At 37.8% G+C, this 14,213-nt stretch overlaps 1 protein-coding gene across 2 annotated transcripts in view; it reads left to right on the top strand.

Annotated features, from left to right (window-relative positions):
* The window catches only part of XPNPEP3 (X-prolyl aminopeptidase 3), a 35,602-nt gene that overhangs the window by 13,004 nt on the left and 8,385 nt on the right, over nucleotides 1–14,213 (top strand). For both annotated transcript variants that reach the window (XM_089523689.1, XM_089523690.1), the window contains exons 5-8: nucleotides 1,292–1,354; nucleotides 2,624–2,737; nucleotides 9,398–9,483; nucleotides 11,574–11,757. In XM_089523689.1, the coding sequence (XP_089379815.1) occupies nucleotides 1,292–1,354; nucleotides 2,624–2,737; nucleotides 9,398–9,483; nucleotides 11,574–11,757 (447 nt within the window). The remainder of the gene's footprint in view (nucleotides 1–1,291; nucleotides 1,355–2,623; nucleotides 2,738–9,397; nucleotides 9,484–11,573; nucleotides 11,758–14,213) is intronic.

The following is a 14,213-nucleotide window of genomic DNA, read 5'->3' on the forward strand; positions in this document are numbered from 1 at the left end:
TGTTGGAGCTAGCCTGCCTCTCTAGTAGGATAATACATATAAAATACATAGCAATACAGGAAATGATTCAATAAAATAGGCACCAAAATAACATCAAATAGCAAGTGACAATTATGCAAGAAAACTTGAAGAAAGTAAGGTGGCTATATATTATAAAGGTAGGCTATACTATACTATAATAAATATTGTCCAAAATCCTCTGATGCACATGCTGTGATGCACTTGCTATGATTCAGTAATTGCTTTTTTTAAAAAAGGACAAAAGTTGATCACAAATCTCATGATTAGTACAAGAACAGAAATAGCTTGTTGATGGGAAAATAGAGGAGGGCCTCTAGAGGAATGGATAAAAGTCTAGAATATAATTACTTCATTGCTGATTGAAATTTATTTATTTGGTTTCAGAATATAAAAATACAGGTGGACTTCTGTCTACGATATTTACTTCTATATTTACACACTGTAAACTTTTTCCTAATGGATTAAGATATGTTAAACTAAGAGGAAATAAAATGTTAGATTCAGCAAAAAAATGAAAGGAGATGCAAACAATATAGGAATCACATCAAACAATGGAGAAGGAAATTTAAGCATATTACAGCATTGTACTTAAATTGAAAAACTGTGGTTTGTGATTGGCCATCAAATTGGTATCAGAAACCATAGGTTCAAATGGGTTTGGAGCCTATGGATTGCCCTAAGTGTGTTTGTGTGATGTTTGAATAGAACTGTGACACCATCATTATGATCTTGACTCCACTTCCAGAGTCTGATGTACCAGAAGGATAATAGTGAATATAAGAGGCTGAGTGCTGGTAAAATAAAAAATGACAGTAGGCAAGTACTTTAGCTCTGTGGTTTTAACCGTGGTTTGCATTTGGAAACACAAGCAGATTTCTGAGTTCTGCTCTCCATAACCTGCTAGATAATGAATTCCTCAATAAGGGCACAGTTCCCTTATTGTGTAAGGTTCAGATTTTAACTCTGAAATCACATTTCTGGAAGTTATTTCTTATTAAGTTGCAATTTCTGTTAGATAGAAATGATATAGGTACACAGATGGAGTTGCAAATTACAGTTCTGTTTAGTTCAGAAGTCATGAGCAGACATAGGAAAAAAGCATACATTCTTGAAAAAAGTTCTTATGTGTTGGAATTGATCCTGATTCTTCTAGCTGGGTAAAATACACTTGTCTGCTAATCCTTCATTTTTAATATTTTTGCTTAATGTAGAAAGAACTTGTTCCTCTTGTATCTGTTTAATAAGAGGCTTTTCACTGCTTTTTTGACAGGCATTCATAGAGACAATGTTTGCAAGCAAAGCTCCGGTGGATGAAGCATTTCTGTATGCTAAGGTATGTGCTTTATTGGATTATGAAAGAAGCATCATAGTCTTTCATTCAGTAGATTTTTCATTGAACTGTTAAGTTGCAGTCCTATACACATTCATCTGAAAGTTTGCTCCCACCGAATTCAGTAGGACATTTTTCTAAATAGACATCTAAACCAACAGTGAGAGGTTAATAAAGGTCTTTGATCTGCCAGTACTAAGCTTCTTTGATAAAACGTTTTCCCTCTTTTTAAATGGATAAAAAACATGGCTGAATCTTCAGAGAAGACTAGGGTGAAACCAGATGACTACTTAAAATGTTGGCATATGTTAGTCCAAAAGCATTCGTTCCCTTAGCCTTTCCCATACTTATTACCATACTTGGATACTTAAAACCATGGTATATTTCACATATACTTCAAGAGATACCTCACATATACTTGTAAGTGTGGCTATGATCACCCTTACCAAAACAACTGTATGAACGTTTCTCTGTTACTCATCTGACAGACCAAGAAGTTTTGCTTCCTTCCATGAGGAACAAATTAGAACACAGAGCTTGCAATGAAGAAGCTTATTAATGACATTAGGAGTGTCTCCAAGTTGTCTATGTTTCTTTCATCTAATTTAGGAAATCCTTTGACTGACTTGATGCTCTTAAGAAATCAATATCTGGCAATGGAAATGGGCCAAAGTCAAAAGCATTGTGCAGCAGATCATTCTAACCAATGGAAGAATTGTCAGGGCCAAGAGGGAGAGGTAAAAAAAGGTGATTTAGCTTCTTAAAAACAATCACTAAGTTCTGGGCACTTAGCATGTGTCTAATAAAAAAAATATGTGATCTCATGCTTTTGTTGTTCCATGGGATGCCAGATGCTTTGGGGTTCCTCTGCTATCGAGTCCATTTCTGTATTTTTCTTCCAAGGATCTTAGAATAGACTTAGGTTACTCTATTTTTTCTTCACAGCAAATTCTGTAGTAAAGTGATACCGATCTAAAGCCACCCATCACTGAGTAAAAATTTGAACCTACATCTCCCTAAGGGTAAAACCAGGACTTAAAAAGTATACTTTTTTTGGATTACAGCTCACAGGAAACCCACCTGCTGGCCGTTCTGGACTGGGAATTCTGGGGTTGTCAGCCAAAAAAATAACATTTCCACATTCTGAAATTATTTCAGCATTGTATCTTCTACACTCCATTGGTTTGCTGTGCTATGCATGTGCAAACAGGAGCTTTGTAATTCTGAGTCAGAACTGATAAATTTTCTTATTTTTCAATTTGGTCATTACAGTTTGAATTTGAGTGTCGTGCTCGTGGTGCTGACATTTTGGCTTACCCCCCTGTGGTTGCAGGTGGCAACAGATCCAACACCTTGCATTATGTGAAAAACAACCAACGCATCAAGGTATCCAAATAGATTCTAATATTCTGACTGCAACATACTGACATTTGATCCCAATGAAACTTGCTTGACTATTTAAACATGTTTTACTCTAATTCAGGGGTAGGCAACCTGCGGCCCGCGGGCCAGATGCGGCCCGGCGAGGCCTTGGGACCGGCCCCAGCCTGGTCCTGCTGCCGATTGCCGCCGGGGCCTTTGGCCTCTCGCGCGCAGGGGCAATTGTCTATAGATGCCTCAGAAACATGCATTTATATTAACATTTTTTAAAAAATCAGCAATTTTTTTTGCATGTCCTCCACTTTTTTAAAAAAAGTGTCCACCATTTGAAAATGTTGTCCTACATTTGTCCCAGTTTATTTATTAATTTAAATTTTTTAAAAAATTATTTATTTATTGGCTTTGGCCCCCCAGTTCTCTGAGGGACAGCAACCCGGCCCCCAGCTCAAAAAGATTGCCTACCCCTGCTCTAATTGATATCTACTAGTTTATGCAGCCTGTGGCGGTCAAATGTCTGCTTCCTGAGTTAGAACCTTCACTGGTTCCTGGCCTAATTATCAGAAAAATTCAAGTCATAGCTGCATTAGTCTGGAAAATCAGTATTCAAAGGGGTCACCTTTAGGCCTAACTGGAAGAAAGAAGCGGGGAGTATGAACTTTAGTACAACTGAGCCTCCTTCCTCAGATGCATGAGGAAAAAAATAGTGGTCATCAATGTGCATATCCAATTTAAAAATCAGATTAAAATATAGGGTGTCTGAAAATTAACTTTACCATTTCAATTGTATATAGAATTGTAATTGTAGAGATTTTGAAGTCGAAGGCTTTCATGTCTGGCATCCATAGTTTGTTGTGGGATTTTTTGGGCTAAATAATAATAATAAGAAGAAGATTTATTTATATGCCGCCCAATCACTGGGAATCCGGGCGGCTTACAACAGAGGGGATAATAGACGGTTCCCTGCCCTCAGGCTTACAATCTAATATGGCCATGTTCATAGCCTGAAAAAACCCACAACAAACTATGTAGAGATTTTATCTATTTAGTATTCTACCTTTCCTCAAAAAAATGGATTCAAGGGATTTAGACACTCTGTATTAAAGATTTTACTACAAAATGTTTATTATTGGTAGTGTTCCTTCCAAAGTAAGCCTAGACTGAAATACTGAAGACACGTCAAACTGCGTCCAGCATTCCATTCCATGTGCAGCTTGGCTTCTCTGTTCTAGAATGCTGACCTCATTGTGACTTAAACTTCTTGTCTTAATTTTTAATATAGAAATGTTAAATGTAGAAATAACTTTTTTTCAGATTTTCTTATGAATTTCTTTTTCTTAGGCAATTTGGTCTTCTTCTTATATACCTTCAAGTCATTTCTGGCTTATGACTACTCTGTTATGAACTATCACAGTTTTTACTAGCTAAGATTTGTTCAGAGAGCACTTCCTCTAAATTCCTTCATATATGCATCAGCTGTACATAAAACAACAGTTCTTCAAATCGCTGGCCGGAACATCAGCGGTCAGTAAGAAATAGCCTTACCACAATATAAAAAGAAAATATTCAGCTATAATGACTGAATAGTCATGGTATAACCAGAATACACAATTGTGTAGCTTTTCTTTTCCTTGTGTGGGAGTTCCTTAAGAATTTTGAGGTACAGTTTGAATTTTCCATTTTGATTTAAACATCCATTTTTTTCAGGTTTTTCAAGTGATCAGGATGCCTTGAAATATGTAAATTAAATTCAGTTTTCCTGGATTCCTGGATCATGGGGTATTGTCCTGTGAATCAATCAACTCTTACCGTGTATATATTGTACTATTTATCATTAATTCTGAGTATCTTCAGTTTCAGTTGACTGACAGAAGGGAAGAGAAGTTAGTGGAAGTAATAACACTATGTTTACAAGTAGAAGAAAATATTCCTGAGAATAGAGTTCACTTTAAAGACACTATAGAGAAACTAATATCAACTGCATTATTGCTTCTAGTATATATACAGCTGGCCCTGTATATTTGCATCTTTGACTTTTGTGCCTTTGATTATTTGTGGTTTTGATTAATATGTTCTCTTTAGGAATCTCTAGGTCCTCCAGCGCAACTCTGCAGGAAGCTGGCTATAGAGTTGTGCTGAAGAACCTAGAAGTTCCTAGAGAAAACATTTCTCTAGGCATTTGTAGGCCCTCCAACATGATCAACGTCTGGCAGATGTTGACCATAGACTAGCTCTGGAGGACCTGGAGATTCCTACAGAAGTGTTCTCTTATGTAAAAAGAATAGTGTTTTTTTATTTGCAGTTTTTCCACATTCACAGGGGGCCTTTACCCCTAATCCCAGCGGATGTGGAGGGACCACTGTATTAATTGTTGTGCTGTGGAATCTTGACCAAAAATATAACGGGTTTGCAGCACGTGCTGTTCATTAAGGTTGTTCCTTAATAAGGCTGTTGAGAGAAATAGGATTGGTAGAGAAATCTGTTTTGTTTGTATTTACTTGACCCTTCCTGAATCTAAATGTGCACCAAATCACATAACTTAGATTTTTTGCATTTCTTCATTTTCTGCAGTACCATTCACCAAGCAAAAATGCATGAAAAACAATAATGGGGGAAAATGCAAAAAAATACATACATGGGGAAAATTAACATGTACTAGATCAAATTGCATGAAAAAATGCTTTATTGGGAGAAATGTGCATGGAAATGTGTACAAAATATGTTTGAATTTTACAGTAAATGTGTTTTTAAAAATCCACAAACTGATTCAGAAGTAGGACAAAAAGAACTTCAAATAAAATGCATGTATTCATCCATCCCTATAGAGAAGCTGGAGTGAAAAAAAGTGGGATTATGGATTTTTACCTATTCCTCTCCTTGAATTATTTCAACACATTTCAGAAGCAGAACCAGCCTCACCTCACTCAGGAGTGCTCATGTCTGTCTTATGCAGAATAAATAGTACAGTACCGCTTTTCTAGAAGGAAGAGAAAATAATTTCAAACATTCTATTCTATTTATGTATATGTTTAAAAACTGTCCTTCTTCATTCCTAGATCCATTTAAAATAGTTAATTGTAATTAAAACGGCAAAACATGTCATCAAAACAGAATAAAGAAGCAAAACTGGTAAAACAAAACTAAAAGATTAAGATGCAGTGAAGGGAGTTGCAGTGTTGGTACCAGTTGCATATCCATATGGAAAGTATTCTGCAATTGTGGTGCTACAACTGAGAAGGCTTTTTCTTTTGTGGTGTTTGGTGTGTCTCCCATAATCGAAGAAGAGCTTTCCCTGACTATCTTAAGTCATGACAGGCTAATATTCTCATACCGTTGCAATGAACACAATCTTCTTTGTGGGGAGAAATGTACTTCTGTAAATAAAATTTGTATGAACTATATACCTGTCATGCACATTCTCATCGCTGAGTGGATCCTGCCCCAACTTGGCTTGTCTTGGTTTCTCTGAATAGCAAGCCAGGACATAATACTGTATTGCCATGCTGTTGTTTCTTAAGAAAAGTGAATTTCCTAAGAAGTAGACATTCTGTTTCCTTCTTCCTTTCCTTCCAAAGAGACTGATGAAAGTGAACACTTGATGCCAGTCAGTCTCTCTAAGTGTGATGCCTTTTAACAGGTGATTAAATAATGACTGGAAAAAGGGAGTCTTTGTTGTTGGGGCAGAGATTTCCCCTATTCTATTTAGTTGGTGGGGGGGGGGGTTATAGGAATGATAATGAACAGCTGAAGCACACAAGCGCAGGGGATCCTCTTAGTGCAAGACAGCAGGTGCTCAATTTCTTGGTTAGCATGTTACTGGTGAATATCAGATATTAAAATAATGTCTTTTATCTGCAACAGTCTCTACTCAAACTTAGGGATTTCATTCACAGCTGTTCTAAAATGGATTTTAACTTCACCAGAACAACAGAATCTTTTGTATGTTTTCCATCCAGTTAAGATAAACCATCGCAAAGATCACAGCCAGATTAAAAGTATTTTGACTGAAACACATGAAAAGTGATCCAGGTTGAAAGTGGGACTTTCTAGCAAAATTAGTCTTGTTATATTTCCCCATAAACATCATACTAAAAAGACTAGATTTGTGAATGTCATAATTCAGGTCTTTTTCATTCATATTTTAATAATCAGTCTTTATAGTATAAGCAATCCTAATTCCACCAAAATGTCACTTTGTTACATTTTGGTGGACATTCACCATCTATATTACAAGGAATTGTTTTACATACGTTACACAGTCTATGAAGTAAAACTCTTTTATTCTTGTCACTGCATGGAGACAGTCTTATCTTTTTGTTTATTTAGAATCCCCCTTTTTAAAGACAAGATTGCCTCCAAAGATAGCTCAGAACATTTGCAATGCCTCAAAAAATTTTCAAATTTAACTTTCATGTGAATTATTTGAAGCAGGGGTGGGCAACTAGGAAGGCTAGGGGGCTGCATGAGTTCCCAAACCCAGGAAACCTTGGAGGATCACATCTCTCTGCTCCAAGTGCTCCTGCAAAATAAATCTTTAAAACATTTTTTGTTGTTGTTCTCTGGGAAGTAGGGGGCATTTTTGCCATCTTTTGGGGGCTTCCCTGGCTATTTCAGACACAGGAAAGGTCTTTATTAACAACAGTAAGTCAGCAGAAGTCATTTCCTTTTCACATTCTGTTTTTAAAAGACTTCTGTCTGTAAATGTGGTCCAAAAGATACTGCAGAAATAATCCAGTTTGAGACCACTTTAACTGCCCTGGCTCAGTGCTAGGGAATCATGGGAAGTGCATTTTACTGTGGTATCAGAGCCCTCTGACAGAGAAGGCTAAATATCTCACAAAACTACAGTTCCCAGAATTCCCTAACATTGAGCCAGGGCAGTTAAAGTGGTCTCAAACTGGTTTATTTCTGATGTGTTCTGGGCCTGTGTGTACATGCCTTCAAATCACCTGTTGACTTATAGTGACTCCATTAATTTCATAGGGTTTTCATAGACAAGGAATACGCAGAGGTGGTTTGCCATTGCCTTCCTCTGAAATATAGCCTATAGGACCTGATATTCATTGGCAGTCTCCCATCCAAGTATTAACCAGAATTTACCAACCAATTTGCCTTAGGAAGCAGGGAAAAACTTGAGGGCATAGTGGATACAACCCTCATAATTTTACCTCCGAAATTGCATCCCCTTGTAGCCACCAGTCCTAACCAGCAGAGTCAGTGATCAGGGATCATAGACATAGCAGTCCAGTAGCATCTATAAGACCTCAAGTTACCAATCCCATTATAAAATATTGTTATAGAAATGAAATTCGTCCTTATTTCAGTATCTGGTAATGCTATTATTATTATTATTATTATTATTATTATTATTAACCTTTATTTATGAAGCGCTGTAAATTTACACAGCGCTGTACATGCAATCTTTTTAGCTAGACGGATCCCTGCCCTCGGGCTTACAATCTAAAAAGACATGACACAGAAGGAGAAGGTAGTGGTGGAGGGAAAGGGTAAGAGGTCCAGCAGTTCCTCTCTACCTCCGAGGCCTGGACTAAGGCAGATGGACTGGAGGGAGGGCTTGGCTTCATAATGGATGGTTAATCTTCCAGGGAAAATACATACTCTCAAGTAGGATAATGCATATACAGTACATAGCAATACAGGAAATTGTTTGATAAACAGGCACCAAAAGAACATCAAATAGTAAGCAACAATTATGCAATGCCTGGGAAGGCTTCTCTGAACAGGATGGTTTGCTAAGGAGCACTTATGACACCTTCTGTGAGATAACAGCTTTGACATTCTTCTGACTGAACATTTCTGATCATTTGAATGAGCACCACTCAAAATTATGTAGAGACTGAAGAAAGAAAGAAGCCATAACACACACACACATACACACACACACAGAGATGGAAAATTAGAAAGGTCATAACTGCTACTGAACCAACCAACCTGTTGCTCAATCATAGTTATAACTAAATATTTATCTGCAGGTGTGTATTTGAATGGCAGATATTTCATATCTAACCAAATGCATCTGAGGAAGTAGACTTATATCAGCGAAAGCTCACGCTACCAACTTTTTTCTTTCAATTACAGTGGACTCTTGTTATCCGCTGGGGTTTGGTTCCAGGAACCCCCATGAATAACAAAATCTGAGTGTGCTCAAGTCCCATTAAATACAGTGGCATAGCAAAATGGCATCCCTTACATAAAATGGGAAAATCAAGGTTTGATACTTGAAATTTATACTTTTTTTGAATATTTTCAAGCCGTGGATGCTTGAATCCGTGTATAAAAAATCCATGGATAAGGAGGGGCAACTGTAGTCTCAAAGGTGCTATCTTTCTACACACAGATATTTCATTGATGTTAAAAGATGGAACAAAAGTGAAAAAATTAGTTCAAGAACACTGATAATATTTCAGGATTAAGAATTCTTACTTATATTTTATTACAAGTATTTACAGAATGAAAAGAGAAAATGGTTGGGCTACAGCTAGAAAATGCAGCTTTAAATTGTCTACACTGCTGTCTAATGAAAATGTGTAGGTAGCTCATCTCACTTACAGACATATGTTAGTTGGTTCGTTTTTGAATATATTTTATACCTCTGCTTGAGTTATAATTTTCAGTATCAAGGAGCTGCATTTTTTTATTTTGTCTTAGGATGGAGAAATGGTTTTACTGGATGGGGGATGTGAGTTCTCCTGTTATGTAAGTGATATCACCCGCACCTGGCCCATCAATGGCAGGTAAGTTTTATGCCTATCAAGTAAACTACCAAGGCACCATTTCCACTTGTCAGAATACTCCAGGGTGCCTCTGGAGTATTCTGGCCCTAAATTCCCCCAACCTGCTTTCTTATGCTGCAGGTTTTCTGCTCTCTCACCAAACAACAAATGCCTGCATTCCCACAGGGTCCCTGTTCTTTACATGACACCACTGCTGAAGTCAGAACAAAGAACCCACCCATGTTGTCAATGCTAGGGACTTGATTCTCACCTCAGAGTGATTTGTGCCCACAGTGATGGCACTGGGCACCTCTCAGGGTCTATGAGTAAAAGCAGCCGCCATGTTCACTGCAAAGAAAGCCAAAAGCCCTCAGCAAAAGCTGAATTATTTAAATGTAGGCCTGGGGGAAGGAAGCTCTGCATCAGGTGCAGGCACCACGAAAACAGTCTAAACTCAATTCGGGGTTTTGGTCATGCGTCATGTAAACAGAATGCAGCAACCCTGGTAGGAATTAGGGATGAGCCACCCATGTAGACAAGCCCCAAATTTCTAAGGTGCTGAAAGTCGTCTCCTCTTAAGCATCTGAAGCGTCAGAGGAAACTAGAGCTGAAATCCAGGCATAATTTCTGTACATCTAATTAATTTCCTTCCCTAGTTTCCCACAAAGTGCCTCTGTTTCATTGTCTTTGTTCCTTTAGTTTATTTCAAAAGCTTTCAAACCCTATAAAGTTTTTCAAACAAAAGGATACAACCCTTTGGTGATGAGTACTACATTGCAAGAATAGTATCTCAGTACTTCAGAGTGACCTACCTAGAGGTATACTAAGATAGTGCTAGATTTATTTAAGGAGGGTGGCATTTGCCATTCATAATGCCTTTCTAGAAGGCCTCTTACTTCAGTGGTGGTTTGGGATCATGTGTCTTCCTGTTTATATAATCAATGAAGGGAGGCTATTTCTGGATGAAGACATCATTGCTGATGAGACCTTTTAAGGCTTTCATTTGTGTACCACCTTTTCCAAAAAAAGTGGTCCAAATTCTTTGCCATCGGTTATCTATTGTGGAATTATCCATTTTTATTTTATTTTATTTTATTTCAAGACTAGCAGTGGCGAGAAAGGAAGCAAGCAAGTCTTGGTATTTTAGGATTTGTTTTCGTAACTCCCTCTCCTTGGAAGTCTTTAAACAGAGGCTGGATGGTCACCTGTTGGTATGCTTTGATGGAGAGTTCCTGCATGGCAGGGATTGGACTGGATGGCCCTTATGGTTTCTTCCAATTCTCTGATTCTAATGACTGTGAACATTAAGCAACAATAAACATTGGCAGTGATACACTTTCTTATTTCTGATAGCTGAGATTTTTTTCTGGCATGGAACACCAAAAGTGGTATATTTTAGAGCATTTGAACCACATATGTATGTGTGCTCCGATAATGTCATATCCATTCCATGCTCTAAAACCTTTAACCCTTTTGACCAGTTTGTTAGGAGTTAGATACCATTTATTTATGATAAATGTCCAAGGAAGAGCATGATTTGAAAGATGGGGAGAACCAAATACAATACCACTCAGTATCTAATGTCTCTGTCTGACAGTCTGAAGATTCATTCATACAGTGAAATACTGTACTTCAGAGGTTCATTTTCCATGCTAATGTTTGCATCCTTTTGCCTGATACACAGGAATCAAAATCTTCACATATTCTGTATAACAGAGATGCTTTACAGTTGTAGTGATACAGAACCAAACTGTTCATTCAGAAATTTTCTATCTTATTGTTCCACTTTAGAATGCGAATGAGGCATATAATTTCATTTAATTTCTACCACTGAAAAAGAAACAAAAAACAGAAAACCTCTGCTTGCAAAAAGCTAGCATTTCAAAGGATCAATTTCCTCCCCTCTGTTGTTTTCTTAATGTACAGAGTGTGGAGGTGTTGACTTACATAGGTGGATGTCCAAAGAGCCAATCTTCTACCTGTATTCTGAAGTGGAACAGTCTCAATGAGCTGTGTCATGTAATTATTTTGAAAATGTAGCATGACCCTTGACTTTCCTCCTTGTTCAAGCTATATACCTCAGGTGATTTGTGTTGGCCTTTCATTCTCAGGTTTACCAGTCCCCAAGCAGAGCTGTACCAGGCTGTATTGGAAGTACAGAAGTCTTGCCTGAGGCTATGCTCTCCAGGTGTGAGTCTAGAGAACATCTACAATCTCATGCTAACTCTCATTGGACAAAAGTTGAAAGATCTCGGGATCCTGCAGAAAAGCACCAGTGAGAACCATCTCTTCAAGGTACTTAGCCTCCTTATATTTGTATCTGTTCATTTTTCTGCTTTTCTCCACTGGAGAAAAACCTGTTGAAGGGACACTCAAAATTAAAACTACAGTTGGCCCTCCACATTTGCAGCTTTGACTTTTGCAGATTTGATTATTTGCAGTTTTGAATAATATCTTGTCTCTAGGAATCTCTAGGTCCTCCAGCGCAACTCTGCCAAACATTGAGCATACGGTTGTGCTGAAAAACCTAGAGGTTCCTAGAGAAAACACGTCTCTTGGCATTTGTAGGTTTTCCAGCATGATTCTATGATCAACATCTGGCAGATGTTGACCATAGAGTTGCACTGGATGACCTGGAGATTTCTAGAGAGGTGTTCTCTTAGATAAAAAAAATAGTGTTTTTATGTGTGTGTTTTCCACATTCATGGGGGTCCTTCAACCCTAACCCCCAGCGCATGTGAAGGAACCACTCTACTGCAGCTTCCTGCTGAGTTGGCTGTCAGTGGTCTTTCTGGCATTGTAGCTCATCCAAGAGAGACATTGTCTGTAAAAAGGGAAGGCTTGCGGTTAAGTACCACTTGCAACCAGCAGATGGCAGAACATTCAGATTGCTCAAGGCTTGCAATTGTTTGATTTTTGACAAGTGTCAATTGAGTGGGGTGGAGATAGGAGGTGGCACTGTTTTAACTTGACAGTGAGATCGTTGAACAGAATTGCCAGACTGGGGGAGGAAAATGGCTAATTTTCTGATGGCAGTGAGAAGTAACACAAAGGCTTTTTTACACAGGCTATTTTGTTCTCATGAAAACTGAGGAACTGCTTCTTCTTAAAGTGTCTGTTAATGAGTCACTTTGATTCTGCTTAGCTGTGTTAATACTCCACATAACAGGTGTGTTTTTCTTGCTTGGTTCTCTGATGGACAGATAGAAGCACAAATAGTACTTCAGCACAGGATATTGCCATCTTTTTATCACCACTTCCTGGAATGTTGAGAGAGATCAGATAGGTGCAAACATAATCACTTCCTATCATAAGGTAAAGGTTGTTACAAAATAGGGATTCCCATTTAAACAACAGGATTTGTATTTGCAAAAAAAAATGTCTTTTATAAACCACTTTTCCATAAGATCTATGCTCAAAGTGTATTTGTATCTGCACAAAATTATTTCGTTAAACATGTCAGTCACTATTTCTGTACCATGAACTGTATGCTCAAAGTGGTTCAAAACAAACCAAGATCTTGTTGACTTAGCTAGCTAACAAAGGGAATGACAGCCTAATTGGGCAGCTCTATCCACTACCTTCCAAAATGTGTCAACTTAACTATGTAAAACTTAAAAGGATTACTTGTAGGGTTACTTGGAAAAGGAATGAGAAGACCAGCAAACATAACTTTTGAAAGCAAACTTTATCAGTTTTTTGATATGATATGAAAATAGAATCGTTCTATTTTCGTAATGTGAGTAATGCTAAAGATATTCAGAGATAGGAAAAAAATCACTGGGAAAACAAGCAGCTTTAAAATGAAATCTGAATTTTACAGCAAGTTTGGCATAATGTTTGGCATACATAGTGAAAAACTGTGACTCTAGAACATATCATAGAATCATAGAATTGGAAGAGATCGCAAGAGCCATCTAGTCCAACCCCCTGCCATGCAGGGAATCTAAATCAATGCATCCCCGACAGATGGCCATCCAGCCTCTGTTTAAAGACCTCCAAGGAAGGAGACTCCGCTACACTCCAAGGGAATTTGTTCCACTGTCGAACAGCCTTTACTGTCAGGAAGTTCCTCCTAATGTTGAGGTGGAGTCTCTTTTCCTCTAGCTTGCATCACTTCAGAAATAAAGATCATTGGCCATTTTGATGGATGTACTATTGTATTCTTATGTTATGTTTCCATCTAACTTAATAATATTTGATACTAATATGATCTCAGTGTGGCAGGAAGCCTAGCTGTAAGTATCTGAGTAATTCTTGGCTCCCACTATTACCCATAAAAGGTAGTTCATGTAGAAAAACCATTCACATTAGAAGGCTAACTGTTACTGAGTTACCAAATGCAGTCAGGGCACATGCCACTGATCCATATTATAGGTCTGATCTTCCATGTTATTTGCAGGCTTTTAAAAGCATAAAATTGATATCGGCACAATGCATTAGAATTGTTGTTTAATATAAATGTTTTAAGTCTGCAAAAAACCCTTTTATACAGTGCTCAAAGCAATAACAAATAGCTGCATACAGATATGATATGGCTGCAGGAGACACATCAAAAGAAAAAAAAGCAAATTTTAAAGCATCCATATGTAGAAGAGCAATACAGTATGACTTCAAAGGCAAGAGAGGTGAATCATAGAATCTTAGAATCAGAGTTGGAATAGACAACCAGGGCCAATCCAGTCCAACCCCCCGGCCATGCAGGAACTCTCAATCAAAGCATACCTGACAGATGACTATCTAGCCTCTGT

The sequence above is a fragment of the Sceloporus occidentalis genome, unplaced genomic scaffold (genome assembly GCF_023333645.1).
Source record: "Sceloporus occidentalis isolate IW3139 unplaced genomic scaffold, rSceOcc1.0.p SCAF_5, whole genome shotgun sequence".
NCBI classification, from domain to species: Eukaryota; Metazoa; Chordata; class Lepidosauria; order Squamata; family Phrynosomatidae; genus Sceloporus; species Sceloporus occidentalis.